The sequence below is a fragment of the Phragmites australis genome, chromosome 23, assembly GCF_958298935.1.
Source record: "Phragmites australis chromosome 23, lpPhrAust1.1, whole genome shotgun sequence".
NCBI lineage: Eukaryota > Viridiplantae > Streptophyta > Magnoliopsida > Poales > Poaceae > Phragmites > Phragmites australis.
Window position 1 is genome coordinate 18592706 of NC_084943.1, and position 16111 is coordinate 18608816.

General features: G+C 40.2%; 2 protein-coding genes across 2 annotated transcripts; one reads left to right on the forward strand and one right to left on the reverse strand.

Annotated features, from left to right (window-relative positions):
- Positions 1 to 616: 616 nt before the first annotated feature.
- LOC133906796 (DNA-directed RNA polymerase I subunit rpa43-like) lies at positions 617 to 3909 on the reverse strand. Its single transcript, XM_062348811.1, has 6 exons — positions 3690 to 3909; positions 3129 to 3280; positions 2738 to 2847; positions 1839 to 1924; positions 1253 to 1363; positions 617 to 1147 (listed from the first exon to the last, which is right to left on the reverse strand). Exons 1-6 carry the CDS (start codon positions 3797 to 3799, stop codon positions 1009 to 1011), a joined length of 708 nt encoding a protein of 235 aa, XP_062204795.1. The 5' UTR covers positions 3800 to 3909; the 3' UTR covers positions 617 to 1008.
- A 7931-nt stretch (positions 3910 to 11840) lies between these two features.
- On the forward strand, positions 11841 to 15895 carry LOC133906519 (phenylalanine--tRNA ligase, chloroplastic/mitochondrial-like). The gene is made up of 10 exons (XM_062348445.1): positions 11841 to 12162; positions 12643 to 12836; positions 13185 to 13391; positions 13465 to 13582; positions 13676 to 13752; positions 13865 to 14044; positions 14596 to 14640; positions 14752 to 14856; positions 15397 to 15510; positions 15601 to 15895. The coding sequence occupies exons 1-10, from the start codon at positions 11895 to 11897 to the stop codon at positions 15649 to 15651; spliced, it is 1359 nt and encodes a 452-aa protein (XP_062204429.1). The 5' UTR covers positions 11841 to 11894; the 3' UTR covers positions 15652 to 15895.
- Positions 15896 to 16111: the final 216 nt, after the last annotated feature.

A 16111-nucleotide genomic window follows, 5' to 3' on the forward strand; every position in this document is an offset into this window, starting at 1 on the left:
AATCTTATACCTTTAGCCACTTATTTTATACAAGTGACTTAGCCTTCACACTTATCGTCAATATCTTGAGTCCACCCTCGATCTCCGAGACCTCTTCTCACTTAAGCTTCTTCTTCATCACATGAGTATCACCTAGAGTTCAATGACTACATGCATCTCTTTGATCTCATGACATCAATGAATCCATGTTTTATCACTTATACATCTCCTATAAAATAACATACTAATAATTCTCAATATAATTGTTAGTCTATAGATATTGTCATTATTTACCTGAGTATCACCTCTGCTCATTCTTCTTGATGCATCTCTTTTGATCACATAGCATTCCTTAATGAATTCATGCTCAATCCTCTATACATCACCTATAGAACAATTTACTAATAATTCTTAATATAACTATTAATCTATAGATATTATTATTAATTACCAAAACTACACTTATATGCTAGATACACCTTTAGAGGTGTTAAAAATATAGAGTTTTTATCCATTACGTATATATTAGATTACTATAATTCTTATCATGTACTCTCCGTGCACTCTGTATATTACCCCATAAGTTACTATTGAATACAAGTTATTGTTCCTAACACATTCAACACATGCCAGAGGCTAGAATTAAAACATGAGATTTGCCATTAAACATATTGGTTTCTTGGATGAGATCAGCACCCATTTGGTAGAAAGTGATCCATTAGAAATGCAATCTGTGATTTGTTTTACATCATAGTACAATTGATGTTGCATCGAAAAGGAGGGTGTTTCTCCTGACATAGACTCTAAACCAACCAAGGAAGCAAGTTCTGAACCAGGCAAAAGCACCACTTCTCGAACTGGAGCAGCATCTTCTCTCCAATAAGAATCCACAGACAGCAGAAGCATTGAGCCAAACATGATTTCCACAAACAAGCCGCTGGCCTTCATTGCCGTTTGCTTAATTCACACCAAACTATCCACTAAACATGCTTCTATTCCAACAAACTGGTTCACAACCCAGAAATAAAATTATCGTTCCTCAAAATTCCTCTTTCGGGACTTGTGTGGCCGTTCAGATTTCACCACACTATCTTCATCGTTGAGTGCTCTGTGTTCTTGTTCATTCTGCTCAAATTTGATGTTGATATCCCTCGACCTCCTTTTGCCACTGGAGATTTGAGCAGCACTAATATCATTACAAAGCTTGAATAGACAGGCTTAAAATTACAGTTCAAAAAGTAACATGAAAACATGTGTTAGTATATCCTCAGACCTGTTGATTTCTGATGCATATTCTGCATCGTGTACTGATAACCAAAGCATGGATCCAGTGTGAGGTGGGATTAAAGATCCAGTTATATGACAATTCATTTCTGTATCCACCCTGTCATTGAACATCAGAAGAAACATAGTCAATTTATCCATCATAGATTGTTGAGCATCCCACTAACTGTCTCAAATCACTTCAGCAAATATATGTGCTTCTCATGAGATGTATTGTGGGAATGAGTTTCAGATCATTTCAAGTACATTAACCTATTAGTAAATGATGTAGCTAGATAGCTGAACTACAGTACATGCATTTCAGCAAGCCATCATCTTGCACCTGACATGTTTTATACTGTACAGTAGTTGTAACGTAAGAAGCACAGCAGGGTGAAATACTAACATGCTACAAAATTTCAAAGGTGCTTGCGCAACATATAGATTGCACAACTAACATAAGCAAAGGACAAATGTAGAAACAAACATGTATTTTGACATCCGATGAAGATGTGTTTCAATTCAGAAAAGAAAACATCGTGCAAAACAATTTAAACTGACAAAAAAGCAAAAAAGAAAACAAGATCAGCCCACACCTCTTGACAGAAAACCTTATCATGCTTCCTCTTTTGATCACATGCTGTTTGTCTGACCGGCTTACAAATTTTCCTCCATCACCTTTCTGTGCGAAAATATAAAACAAATCAATACCTACTTTGTTAAGAGACTGACTGACTTTGATGTAATATCTACGCAGAATTGTACAACATAGAGAAGTTCTTTAGTCACACGCTGTGTTCAACAGTCCACACAAAACTGAGGTTTCAGACATTCAGGTATAGCAAGAGGTTCCCAATGGTCTGAAGAACATCACAAAAATGGAAAAGTATGAAGGATTCCAACATGCACACACAAGTATAAGAGCTAAAAACTAAAAAGAAGTAGCAAGCTCACAGGAGTGGCAAGTGCAGAAGAATCTTTTGAGTTTCGACACTTGTCGCACACCTTCAATTAGCTTCTGATTCTTTCCACTGTTGGGAAAATTTAGTAACACTAGTCCTAATATTGTCGAAAGTTAAACCCTCAAACTGTACTGTATAAAAAGAAACACAAGCGTCCAGCTACAAACAATCAATGTGAGAATAGGAAAATTTTAGGCATCACACTTTTAGGCATATCTGTAATCGGTGTCAACGAATAGGAAAGCAAATGCTCAGATTTGGAAATAGGAATAAGTGAAGAATAATAAGAGTTGCTGATGACTTGTGATAACAAACAATTCCTGCCAAGTTCTGTTCCTACTTCCATGTATATGTGTTTCACTAAATACAATTTATGAGGCATACACAAAAGGACATGGATATTAACGACATTCAATTACTGAAACAGTGAAAGTAGAAGAGCTTCACCTAAAAAATTGAATCAGAACAAAGTTATCACATTATTAGGAAAACAGTGTCCTTTTTAATCAATATAAAAAAACAGTCAATCTTACTCTTTTGAATTTGAACTTTTCATGGATATCGTCTGACATAATGGCTGCTGAGAAAACCCCCAATACAATGGCATGGATTGATTCCTTCCCAAGCATTTCAACCTTCCCTTCTGAGGTTAGCAAACAATTAAACATCAGATCTATGCATTCAAACTTCAACCATGATAATTTCTATTTTCATTTCACTGGATATGATCGCAGAATTCAGCCATTAGCAAAATGATTAGCACACTTTATTCAAATGGACCCAAAGTTCTGAAAGATGTGGTATCCCCAATAGTAACATGCTAGTTTGAACTTGTAAAAAAGTGCAGTCAGGCAGAGAACTATTAGCAAGTTTAACATGGTGTGCATGAGCTGAGAGTTAGGCACATAAAAAATAAGAGCATACCCAGGATCATGTCTGGTTGGGGAGAGAAGAGCAGCAGGTTCGCATGCACTGGGACGCCAAAGTACGGCACCAAGCCATTCAGGATTTTGGCTTTCCCACCCTCGACGCTAACTTCATGAGCCAGCAACACGCCATCAAAGCGATCTTCGTACCTGTATAGGAACGAGCACCATCAAATTTTACTCAACCAACAATTAAACTTGCTAAAAACAAATGACCCTTGCGGCAGCTCGAAAGTGGCAAGAAGCATGCTACGAAGAATTAAAGGTCCTATAATCCATACACAATCTCCCTGGAACTTCTTCAACTGTAGTTTGGATACGCACAACCTCACAGCGGAATCTGACATCATATTCACGCCTATCGATTTGCTCCGGAGCTCAAGCTCATAAGCAGCGCAACCTATTGCCCCGAAATTCGCGTCTTTCCCCTCTAACCAAAACCGGCACAGGACCACATTCCTCTATTACGAACGAGTCGAGCCCAAGCCCAAGGGAATCCGCTGGACCAGGAGCATGAACTCCGCAAGAATCAGAGGAGGGAGGGGGGAGGGGCACGCACGAGAAGAGGAGCGCGCTGAGCTGGCGGGCGACGGCGCGGCGGACGTCGGCGGCGTTGGAGGGGTGCACGTACACCGTGAGATTCGCCACCGCCTCCCGGAGCGCCTCCATCACGGCGTAGGCTGGCGGCAAGAACCCTAGTTAAACCCTAGTAAACGGCGGCGGCGGCGGGAGGGCAGGGCAAGTGAAGGAAGAAAGACGAAGCGGCTCGGTGAGACAGACTGGTGGGGTCAGGAGACAAGCTGTGCACGTGCGTCTGTTTCTTGTAAGGCTGGCCCACTGACAGAGTGGGACCTGATGACAGTGTGTCCTTACTCATCAGTGTGTGCTAGTGAGTTAGCCTGAACATTGAGCCAACTCCAGATGTGTTTAGATAATAGGATTGAGTGAACCAATCAGCCGGTTCTGAAACCGGAAAAACGATGAACGTAGAGCAGTTTCTCTGCCTTTCGTATCAACCATCCTAACGAAAACACATCAAATCCGTGAAGTTAAGGTCTAATGTCTCGACAATTCTATAGGGAATGACGAGCACCGGACCAATCGGTTTTAAATTGAACTTTAAATTTAGTACCTTTGTTTTATTCTTGAGAGGTCCTGTTTTGGATCTATTTCGAACTTGATGCTGCTAAGTTTCCGATTTCAGCGTTGCAACCTATCTTAAATAAAAACAAAGTCCTAAGTCAATTCATTTATTATATTGATAAAAAAATTATTTAAATGTAGAAAATTTGTTAAGCCATATGAATAAAAATTGTGTATAGATAATCCATAGTCCACAAAAGATCATGGGCGCCTAATTCATGTACACACAAAATTGACCTAGAGAATATCATGGGTTTGAACAAAATCGACGTCTATATCTTGTAGAACCAGAAAAATATAATCTGATTCATGCATACTTGCAACATACAAGGGTGGATCCAGGAGAGGCCCAGCGAGGGCACAGCCCCCGCTCAAATTCTTGTTTTTCAGTGAATTTAGGCACTTTTATTGTAAAGTTGCAAAAGCCCTATATTTTTCAATGCCATGCTTACAGTAGATGATCCTGGTATGCAAATATAGGGCTTGATGATTGCCCAGAAGTTGAAGCCATCTTTGTGGATGTCAGTGACGACAGTGTCGACTTCCTTTAGGCGATAGACGATGAGGAGCTTTAGGGCTGAGCTCAAGCTGCCAGATGTAGCCACTGCAGAGTGTAGAGAGAGGCAACTGATGTGAGAGGTTGTGCTAGTAGAGATTTCTTACAAAGCTAAGGGGGACATCATTTGTTAGTGGTTGATCATGGGGTGACATAAGAATCGGGAATTTAGAAGAACGTTAATATACTGCCAGAGCCTCTATTTCACCACCCGTGCTAAGGATCTCATTGATTTGTCATTTGTCGTTCCTTAGAGTTTCCATACATTAAGCACTTCTCAAGGACATTAGAAGATTCCCCGGCTAATGTCCGTAATCCTCCGAGCAAATATCCTTATAATTACATGTTGCAGAGGTGGAATTTCATGCTCAAAAAAGAAATCCGAACTACAATAAGCATGTATGTATTCATTATTTATGTGTATGTCTGTGTGTGACACACAGATCAATACATGTTTGTCTTTGTGTGTGTGACACGGTAATCATGCATGTGTCTGTGTGCCCGCAACACACAACATGGTTTGTAAAAGTTGAAGAGGTGAAATATGACAGAGGGAACCTTTTGGACTGCATGATTTGCAAAGACGCGATCATCAATTCAACAAGCATGAGGTATGAACTCATGGCCATAACCTCAGAGCAAATCTCCTTATAGTTGCAGATCGCGGAAGTGGAATTCCGTGCTCCAAAAAAGAAATATGAACTACAATAAGCATGTATGTATTCATTACTTAGGCACGCATGTGTGGCACACAGATCATGTGTGTGTCTATGTGTGACGACACACACAACATGATTTGCAAAAGTTGAAGAGGTGAAATCTGACAGAGAGAATCTTCTGGACTGCATGGTTTGCAAAGATGTCAGTCACCAGCTCAACAAACCCAAGGTATGATTTCTATTAAGACCATAGCTTTCTCTTCAGGCGTCGTAGCTGCAATATTCTCCAGTGTAAAACAACTCCCAAATTGATTAATGATGCAAAAGACAACCTAAAGAAGCTACTTAGCCATCATGGGACACAAAGATAACACCTTGGCATGCGAATAATTCGTTAGTACACACTAACTATTACTTTAGAGTTGCACCAAAGTTCACTTACCAGAAGTGTGCAATGTGACCAATGGTAACAGAAAGTTTATTTGTTCAAACTGTTGATCACCCCCATAGACGATGTTGTATTGGATTGCTAATTGTCTGGCTCTTCAGAATCATGCGTGGCCCTAAGTTGAATTGATGTCTAATCTTGTGGAACCAGAAATGCTATTTCAGTGATCATTGCATAACCAAAAGTTCCAAGGAGCATTTGCGCCACGCCTTGACCCGTCACAGGCTGCACACCTCGTTGGTGTCGAGCGGCTTCTTTGTGATGTAGGTCGCATGTAGCCACTACAGTGTGCGGAGAGATGCAAGTTATTTGAAAGTTGTGCTAATGGAGATATCTTATAAAGCTAAGGAGGTAGTTGTTTTGGACATAAAAAAATATCAAGAAAGTGGGGGTGTCACGCACACACAACTCAGCAGATTGAACAAAGTGTACGAAACATATGATAGAGTAGGATAAAAAAAAATTATGAATCCCCATCCCCTCTCAGATTCAGGGCCTGTTTGTTTCAGACTACTTTTGGTTTTTGCTTCTGTCAGAAGCCCAAACAAACGAGTTTGCTGAAAAATGGTTTCTAGAGAAGCCAGAAGCCTGCTTCTGAGAAAATAAACTAGAAGCTGAGAGTAGCTTTTCTAAGAAGCAAAAAAATTATTATAAAATTCAACTGCTAAAATCTAAAAGCAGGTTTAAAAAAAAACAAAAGTACAGCTTTTCAGAGAAACCAGAAATAGAAGACCAAATAAACAGGCGCTCACTATATAGATGATATACTCTGCACTCAACTTCAGAGTAGAGATAAATCTTGTTGTTGCCTGAACTTGTACCAACAATGCCATGAATGTGGAAAACATAATACATGCAACACTCCTTACCTGACATGCCCTATGTAGATCATATGCATGGCATAAACTTATGATCAGGTGCAAATCTCATACCTCTGAACCTAGTGCAAACTACTACTTGCAGTAGCATTCATTCAGAACCTGGTAAGCGGCTGAACCCTTGGTGTCATGGTGGGACTGGGATTGTATCCACTCGGTTGGTATGTTGGAATAAAACCCAAGCTTAGATTGTCCATGTAAGGATAAACACCAGAACTTGAACGTCTAGATATAGAGGAGCAAGGACTTTATAGCACAGGAAGCACCACCAGCACCGTCTGATACCAGGTGTATAAGGTGACGAGGAGTCGTGAACACTACTACAATACAGCCTGCCACTACTGGTTTTGTACTCAGTAGTGAATTAGCGACAGTGATAATCCATATTCACGATTGTCACTACCAGCTTTGAAATGACAATGATAATAAGTATCACTGTCGGTTCAAGGTTTGAACCGGCAGTGATAACCTAACTATCACTGTCGGTTCATGTCTTGAAAAAAATACTCTACTATGAACTCTTCAGAATGGGGATCTGTCTCAAGTTTAATCTTAAACTTGAGACAAACATCTCATGCTGAAATATTCGTGATAGAGTATTTTATATCTAAATAAATAGAGAAATATTTTTGGTAAAGTAATTTAAATCTAAATTCGCGATATAAACTCAATCAACATTATGATCAATGTGCCCTATGATGCAAAATTGCTCAGAGCTCCTAGCTTTCTAGTAGAGCGGTTTTGCACCATAAAACCACTGATCCCCATGCTCAAGTTTATCCTAATTTAAAAATACAATCATCTTGAAACCGCAGTGACAAAAATAAGTCTAAATGAATGGCGAAAACACAATCATCTTAAAGCGAATATGTTTTATGTCACTCGTTTAAATCATATTATTTTCACAATCTTGAATACTCAACTTGCCACTCGTTTAGATGGGGAGATGAAGATAGGGAGAACGGGCGATGGGGAGATAGGGCAACAGGCTCGAGAGATGGGGAGATAGAGCAATGAGGAGACGGGGCCGCAAGGTCAATAATGGATTGGGAGATGGGGACATGGGGCGACTGGGAGACGAGACAGCATGGCCATAGTTGACGTGGCCAGGGGCGAAGCTAGGATTTAAATATGGGAGGGGCCAATTAGACATGGAGGGGGCCAATTAGATCAGGAATTAGATTAAACTATAATTAACATGTGCTGATTAATACTTTATTAGTTGAATGGCAGCTCTGTTAGGGGGTGCTAGGCCCCCTCCAGCCATGCCGTGGCTTCGCCACTGGACGTGGCTGTGAGGTTGGTGATGGGCTCGGGAGATGGGGAGACAGGGCGACGTGACCGCGAGGTCGGTGACGGTTTGGGAGATGGGGACACGGGGTGGTGGGGAGATGGGGTGACAGGGTCGGGAGATAGGGAGATGAGTGATAGGGAAATGAGGCCGCGAGATCAACGATGGCTTAGGAGATGGGGACACGGGGTGACTAGTACGGGGCAACATGGCTACAGTTGGCGTAGCTATGAGGTCAGCGACAGATCAGGCGACAGGGAGACAGGGCGAGGGCTAGGGCTTGCATTCTCCTTCTGATTTCCTTCCTCATTTGCTGGCTAGTCTCTGTTTTTTTTACAACGGGCCCTCTTTACCCGGGTTTTTATTGGAGAACTTAATAGGTGATGTACAGGATGGAAGTTGAACCCTCGTCGCACTGGCTCTACCCATAAAACACTGCCATCCTGTTACAAGCATGTCCGTAAGCTGGCTAGTCTCTTTGGGAGTAGCTAGCCTACCGGGTTTTCGTGTTGTTTTGGTGGGTTTTCGTAGCGACTCTATATTAGTTAGGCTAGAGAATTTTTGAGTTCGTGTGTCAATTTCCCGGTCCTTCTGACTCTCAAACTGAAAAACAAGCTAGCATGCACGTTCAGTACAGCTTTGCTATATATTGTGCGTCAAAGCAATCCGTGAAAATTGAATCCGGTGTCTTTTAATGCAATCGCTTATGGCTCATAGAGCTCGTTGTCCTGGAACTCGCCATAGACGTCGTTGCAGAACGGGTGGCCCTCGCGGCCGGCTCCGCTGTAGAACACCGGAGCCTCCATCTCCGGCAGTGCGAGGTCGGCACGCAGGAGCTCGTCCATGCCGAAGCGATTTCACCGCAGAACCTTCGCCTCGCCACCTAGCGGCACCCATGGATCAGCTCCTCCTTTGGCTCCGCGGCCGGCGCCGGCTGGCCTCGAGACCTCATAGGCTTCTGCGGCAGCGACAGCCACATAAAAGTACACACTCTCTCTTATATATATATTCCATATTTAGCGTAGTTAAAACTTATGAGTTTTTATTGAAAAACAGTTTTTTAAAATTATGTATAGTTTATAATTTATGTTTAGTATAGTTGAAACTTATGAGTTTAGTGTATGCTAAAAACTATTAGTTTTTATAAGAAAATTTTAGGTTATCAGCATACCAGTTTTTTAAAATAGTTACACTCAACTAGCTTATTAATTTTTAATTTATTTTATTAAATTTTTCTGTTTTTCAAAAGTCAACAGTAACTCAACCTGTTTATTTTAATTTATAGCTTTCTGAGAAATAGAAGCTAGTAATAAGATATAACAAACAGAACTATAGAAATAATATCATAATCGATAGTCGATCTAACAAGATTGCAAGATTCGGAGCAACACATGCTCGATCTTAAGGCAGAGTATTGCTCTGTTTTCAATGACTATCAGATAGCTTCTGCTTCATGGAATATAAGACACTTATAGATTAAATTTAATCTATAATAATATATAAGCAGAAACTGATAAACTGATATGATCATATCATCATAGCATAATCTAGATATATATAAGAAATCACTACATGACTAGATTTATTGTACTCAAAATTAGGAACTGCAGGAAATAAAGTACGAGAAACATGATTTTTGCGTACTGTTCATGCGTGGTGAAGGTTACTGAAGATGCTGGTTGTACCGTGTTGATGGCACGATCGATCATGCTGACGACACGCCGAAATTGTTGATGATGACAGCCGGTAGCGCCCAAGCGACCAGGAAGACAAGACGTGGTGAAGAACTTGAGCAGTCGCGCGGAGCGCTTCTCAAAAATCTTATTCGTCCTCTCCCGGTACAAGATCTCAAGAGCGAAGGTTTCGGAGACCTGCTCTCCAGATTACCGGTGCACGTCGATGTCGGGATAGAGTAGACTACAGCGACAGCACAATAGAAAGAGAAAGAGGCAAACCCTAACTCTTATATAGACTCACTAAATGAGAGAGTTCCCAATTTTAAGACTACTCTCAATTAGTAGTCTAGGTTGTACATGTTCTAAAAAGGTGGGGTCCTTACATATATATATATGGGAAAAACCTTCCTCGTCTACTTTTATTAGCAATATGATACTAATAAAAGGTGGATCTCAATATGAGTTACCTCTCCATAATATAAGCTTTTAAAATTTATTAAAAATTATTATATGAATCAACCCTAATAATTCTAACACTGCTCCGGACGAAGTTCAGACGATGATAGCATTCCAAGAGGTCTGGGAAAGTTGTACCTCATGGAAAATTTGATGTCCGGCGTGGAGATCCTCCATACCACCGCACTATAGCTACATTTTTAGCTGTGAGATGCATAAGGCGCCAGAGGCGGATGTTCAAACGAAGCACGTTCTTAAGCGCCGCCGTTGATTCCAGACTTGTGTATATGTGATGGAGTGGTAATGTGTGGTTTTGTACCTAAATATGAAGTGGTTAAGTAGGATAATAGCATAGTGAAAATATTTATATGAAAAAGATAGCTTTCAAATATATGTATAATCTTGTAGTCGACAAATTCTTTTATCTGAAGTCATCATATTTGTACCAAAATTTTGTTCACAACCAATTTAGCACCCTTATCTTATCAGCTCGACTCCGTTCGTCGTGCTTCACTCGTGGAAGTAACTAACACTCCTTTGGTTAGATAAAGGATAATCTCTAATATTAGTAATTATATGGTAAAATGACAATATATTTAATATTTAAGTTGCTTCATAAAGAAGCAGTGGAAAACAAATGTTGGTTTACGTTTTTTAGTGAGATATTCAAAAATTTATAATATATTCATATAGAAGCATACATAAATATGATAATTATAGATCTCGATAACTTTGTGTTAACAACTTTTTTACTTCAAGCCATTTAGTTATCCAAATAGTTATCAAAAGATTCAAACAACAAAGGTCAAAAAAATATATATCCCATTGCAATCAATAATGTGTGTTATGTGAGTTGGCCAGAGAGTTGCATGGAGTTAAGAGATCAGGGGTTTAAGTCCTAGCAATTCGTGATCTATGGTAGAGCTTCAATTTGAAATCTATCTTGACCGTTTATTTTATAAGAGTACATACCGATATCATCATATGCTGGTGCTTATATTGCTGTAACATTGTTCATGTACGAAACAATCGTGTACATGTATAAATAACTTGTAAATGAAAGTTAATTTTTTTTTAATTAAAAGTCATGTCATTTCTGTATAGTCACAATGATCAGCAAAACACTGCCGTCGCTATCATTATTTTGTCTCTCTATTGCTTGCTAATCCCATAAAATTATTTGCTAAATATATTTGGAACACTTCTCGGTGGGTATAAGTTGGAATACACTTGAATGATAAATCACATAGATTTCACAAATCGGCAATAAAAAAAAGAGATGCTTAATATACATTTTTAACTATCTTTTCGTTGTCTCTTCGATAAATTATGTTTTGTTAGAAGAACACTTCTACGGAGATACCGGAGAAAGATCTTTATCTTTAGTGATATTTTTATGTTCTAAATTTCTTTTTTTCTTCATTATTTATAAGTGCTTAAGGGGAATGATCCTTATTTATAGTCGGATCATTTTTCGAATTTTGTAACTATGACCGACGATTTAGGTAAGACTGGGTGTAATCTGTAATGTAATGTGTTTTCCACTTAAAAAAACCACACTTTCTTCTACCCTTAACCCCCTCCTCCGTCTTCATCTCGCACTTTCGCTTTCGCTTTCGCTCTCCTCTCCAGCCCACAAGAAGCCGCAGCCGCAGCCATGAGACCGCTTATCCGAACCGCCCGCTGCTGCCTCCGCGCTCGTGTTCGCGCCATGGCCACGCTTTCCGTGGCCCCCGCCCCCGCCGCCACCGCCATCTCCTCCTCCTCCACCCGCCCCCTCTCCTCCTCTTCACTCCCTCACCGCCTCCTCCTCGCCCGCTTCCTCCCAGCCGCGCCGGCGCCGGCCGGGGCGAGGGCACTCCGGACGTCCGCGGCCGCGGCGGCCTCCGCCGTCGAGGTGGGCGGCGTCAAGATCGCGCGCGAGGGTGAGTGAGCGCTCGGGGTCGGAAGGTGTGATGCAAAGGCGGGATCTTGGGTGTGTTTGCTCTGGGTTTCGGGGTTTGATTGCACTGTTCGAAAGATAGCATTTTGTAAGGTTAGGAGGATTAACTTGGGTAATAATGGTAGGGTTTTGGGAGGCTCCATTCATCGGTGGTGCAACCGCGGCATTGAAATGGCTAGTATATTGGTGTACCATGAATTGGTAGCTTGGGTTAAAATTCCTGAATGGTTGGTTGCATTATTAGGTAGCTTCTCGGCAGTGGAATCGTCGTGACAGTCATTGGATTGCATTGCATTGTCCAGAGTGTTGCATTCTGTCATCCCGAAACCGGATGTCGTTACAGTAGCGTGTTACAGTGGCGTTCCAGAGTGCGAATCGAGTCTCAGTGTACCACACTGCGTGAAATTAGTAGCTTCTGATTCTTCCTGACATGAATTGATTCAATTTTTTATGGCCTTTGTAGACGTTGTGAAGGAAGATGACCCGACAAACAACGTGCCAGACACTATATTTTCAAAGATCGGCCTGCAGCTGCACAGGAGGGGTAACCACCCTCTAGGGATTCTGAAGAACACAATTTACGATTACTTTGACAAGAACTTCACTGGGCAGTTTGACAAGTTAGATGACCTTTGCCCCCTTGTTTCTGTCAAGCAGGTATGAGGTAGAAATTGCTTGTAGTATATTGAATGGATGTCTGCTATTCCGTATTCTGCTAAAGTTCAACTGCAATAGTAGTATAGCATGAACAAAGTAGCAATAGCAAGTCAGCACACAATACTAGGTGGAAAAGGGTGAAAACACTATGCTACAGTACAAACGTTGTAGAGCTCAATACTTCAATGGCTTGTTCCTTCTGTCATGGCATCTTCCCTTATATGAGTGAATTGAGCATGTGTAGGTGGCTAGGTGCTGTGTGTTTCTTCTCCAGATTCATACATCTTCAGTGAAAATAGTATGGTGGTTATTGGTTTGTCGCTGACCTAGAAGTGTTGCTTCCTGCAGAATTTTGACGATGTCTTGGTCCCTGCTGACCATGTAAGCCGTAGTTACAATGACACGTACTATGTTGATGGTCAAACAGTCTTGAGGTGTCATACCAGTGCTCATCAAGCTGAGCTGCTAAGAGATGGACATACGCACTTTCTTGTTACTGGAGATGTTTACCGTAGGGATTCTATTGATTCAACTCACTATCCTGTCTTCCATCAGGTAACTTTATTTTGCCAGATTCACTTAAATGTTTCTCAAGGAAGTTCTTTTTCATAATTTTTAACACATGCAGATGGAAGGGTTCCGTGTCTTCACTCCAGATGAATGGTCAGGTTCTGATATGGATGGGACAGCGTATGCAGCTGCAGACCTCAAGAAAACGCTGGAAGGCATGGCTAGACATCTATTTGGTAAAGCACTTGTAGCTTGGTCCTTGTCTTTGAAGGGAGCGATTAAATAGATGCTCATGTCAGCTAAATTATAGACAAACATGTCGTCTGCAGGTGCTGTAGAGATGCGATGGGTTGACACTTACTTCCCATTTACCAACCCATCCTTCGAGCTCGAAATATATTTTCAGGTTTTTGTATTGGATGTATTCAAGTATTTTGATAGTCTCAAATCCAAGTAAAGCATGTCACACAACTTATTTTGATATGATGGATCTCTGATTAAGTTTCTCATCTTCTAAGGGCGATTGGTTGGAAGTTTTGGGATGTGGAGTCACTGAGCAGGAAATTTTGAAAAGAAACAGTAGGACAGACCACGTGGCATGGGCCTTCGGACTAGGTTTGGAGCGCCTTGCAATGGTCCTTTTTGATATTCCAGATATCCGACTCTTCTGGTCAAATGATCAACGGTTCACATCCCAGGTATTCCTACTATAGCTACTATTTGTTATCTCACTACTTGGGCCGTTATATTTTGTGTTGCTTATAGTGCCCCATTTACCCTATTCTATAGGGCTGCAAGATATGCTCAACCTAAGTTACTTTTCTGCAAACTCTTTCTGCGACCCTTCTTTTTTATCTCAATTTTTATGGATTATAAATTTATGAAATTTAAGAATTGAGTGCAGAAGTTCTCAAAATGAAAATCATGACATTGATTTTAAGAAGGGTTATGGATTTTATTAACTGTTATTTCGAAAACATGTGTTACCTAATGTAGCTAACAAATGATTACTGATAGGCTTGGTTTTGGCCTACGCTCAAATATTTACAGTACTTTCAGTTAATTAGTTAATGCATCTTTCTAGTGTTATTGCAGTAATACTTACTACAAGATCTAATTAGTGTAACTGCTCAAAATTTACCTCATATGTTGGCCTAACATAGGATTAACAGAGGTGTTGTGTCTATATTGGTTTGTATTTACTGTCATCAACTTTGATTTCTAAGTTGTACACATTCTTATTACCCAGTTCTCAGAAGGCAAGCTTGGTGTCAAGTTCAAGCCATTTTCCAAGGTATGTAGTCACTATGTTTCTTTTCCCTGTGTAATCTACCATCATCTGTTGAGAAAATAGTTTTCACCTTGGTGTCAATATACCCTGGCTGACTGTTTATTATTTCTACAGTTCCCACCTTGTTACAAGGATATGAGTTTCTGGATCAATGATGCATTTACAGAGAATAATTTATGTGAGGTTGTCAGAGGAATTGCTGGAGATCTTGTAGAGGAGGTATGATCTCAGTGCTTTTGGTGCATCATTAACATTGAATTTATGTTTAGCACTTGCCTTAGCTTAGTTTGTTAAGTTTGTATGATCCTTCACATTTCCTGTTGTAATTTCATGTTAAAAATGACACTTCAAACAATAGCATTAGTATTTAGGTTTAAATGAAGCATTTCAGTTTTATAATTTGTAATAAATCTCCAGATTAAGTGAAAGTATACCTTCTGGTCTTTACAAGCTTATTGTCCGTGTTCTGTACTCCTGCTGGCAATGATTTGTCTTCCTAGGTTTATTTGTAGCTCTGTTCGCTAGTTCTGGTACGGGTTCGATATACTTTCATGAACCAACTCCATTCAATTTCCACATACATGCATGAGTATAGGGAAACTCTTTTCGAGACATGATAAGGTGCTTTGATCTCTTAATAATAAAACACTAGCATCCATGTGGTAAATATTATTAGGAGCCTAATCTGTGCATTTAGTAATTTGGTTATATAATGAAATTTGGCTCTTCAGAATCAGATTAAATATTTTTTGTTTGCAGGTAAAGCTCATCGATAATTTTACCAACAAGAAAGGCATGACGAGTCATTGCTACAGAATAGCCTATAGGTCGATGGAACGTTCACTCACAGATGAGGAGATTAACGACCTGCAGGTACATGCAATGTGACAACACCCATGGCACTCCTATGATTTTAGATGCTATCTTGATTGGAATCTGATCATTTGTACAATTCGATTGCAGTGGAACGTCAGGGAAACTGTGAAAAGTAAATTAAAAGTTGAGTTGAGATAGAACTGAGCTAGTTCAGGAGTTATACCAAGAACTAACTTTTGCCAGTCTTTATATGTAAATCCATTGGAAAGGTATTTATTGATCTATGGAGAAAGTGGGTTCATTTGTTTCTGTATTGATCCTTGGGTTCATTCTGTTCGAGTTGGCATTCATTACATTTTGCAGCTCATAATGATAAGACATGATGTACATTGCTCTCAATTTCTGCTGATGTTAGTGTGCAATAAGATGTACTTTTTACGTACACCGCAGTTGAATTTATGTCCATATGTATGTTTTGTCCAAGCAGTTTAAAGAATTCACTGATCCTTGTGTTTTGTTGTACAATAAGGAGATTTCTCCTCGTAGCACAAGAGCCAGAATGCTGAATCGGGGAACTGAGCTAGTTTTGGCGGTCTCCTGTGTTACTCTCAATCCAATATATATTCTCCGAAACAAAAAGAAAACTATATGATCAGTG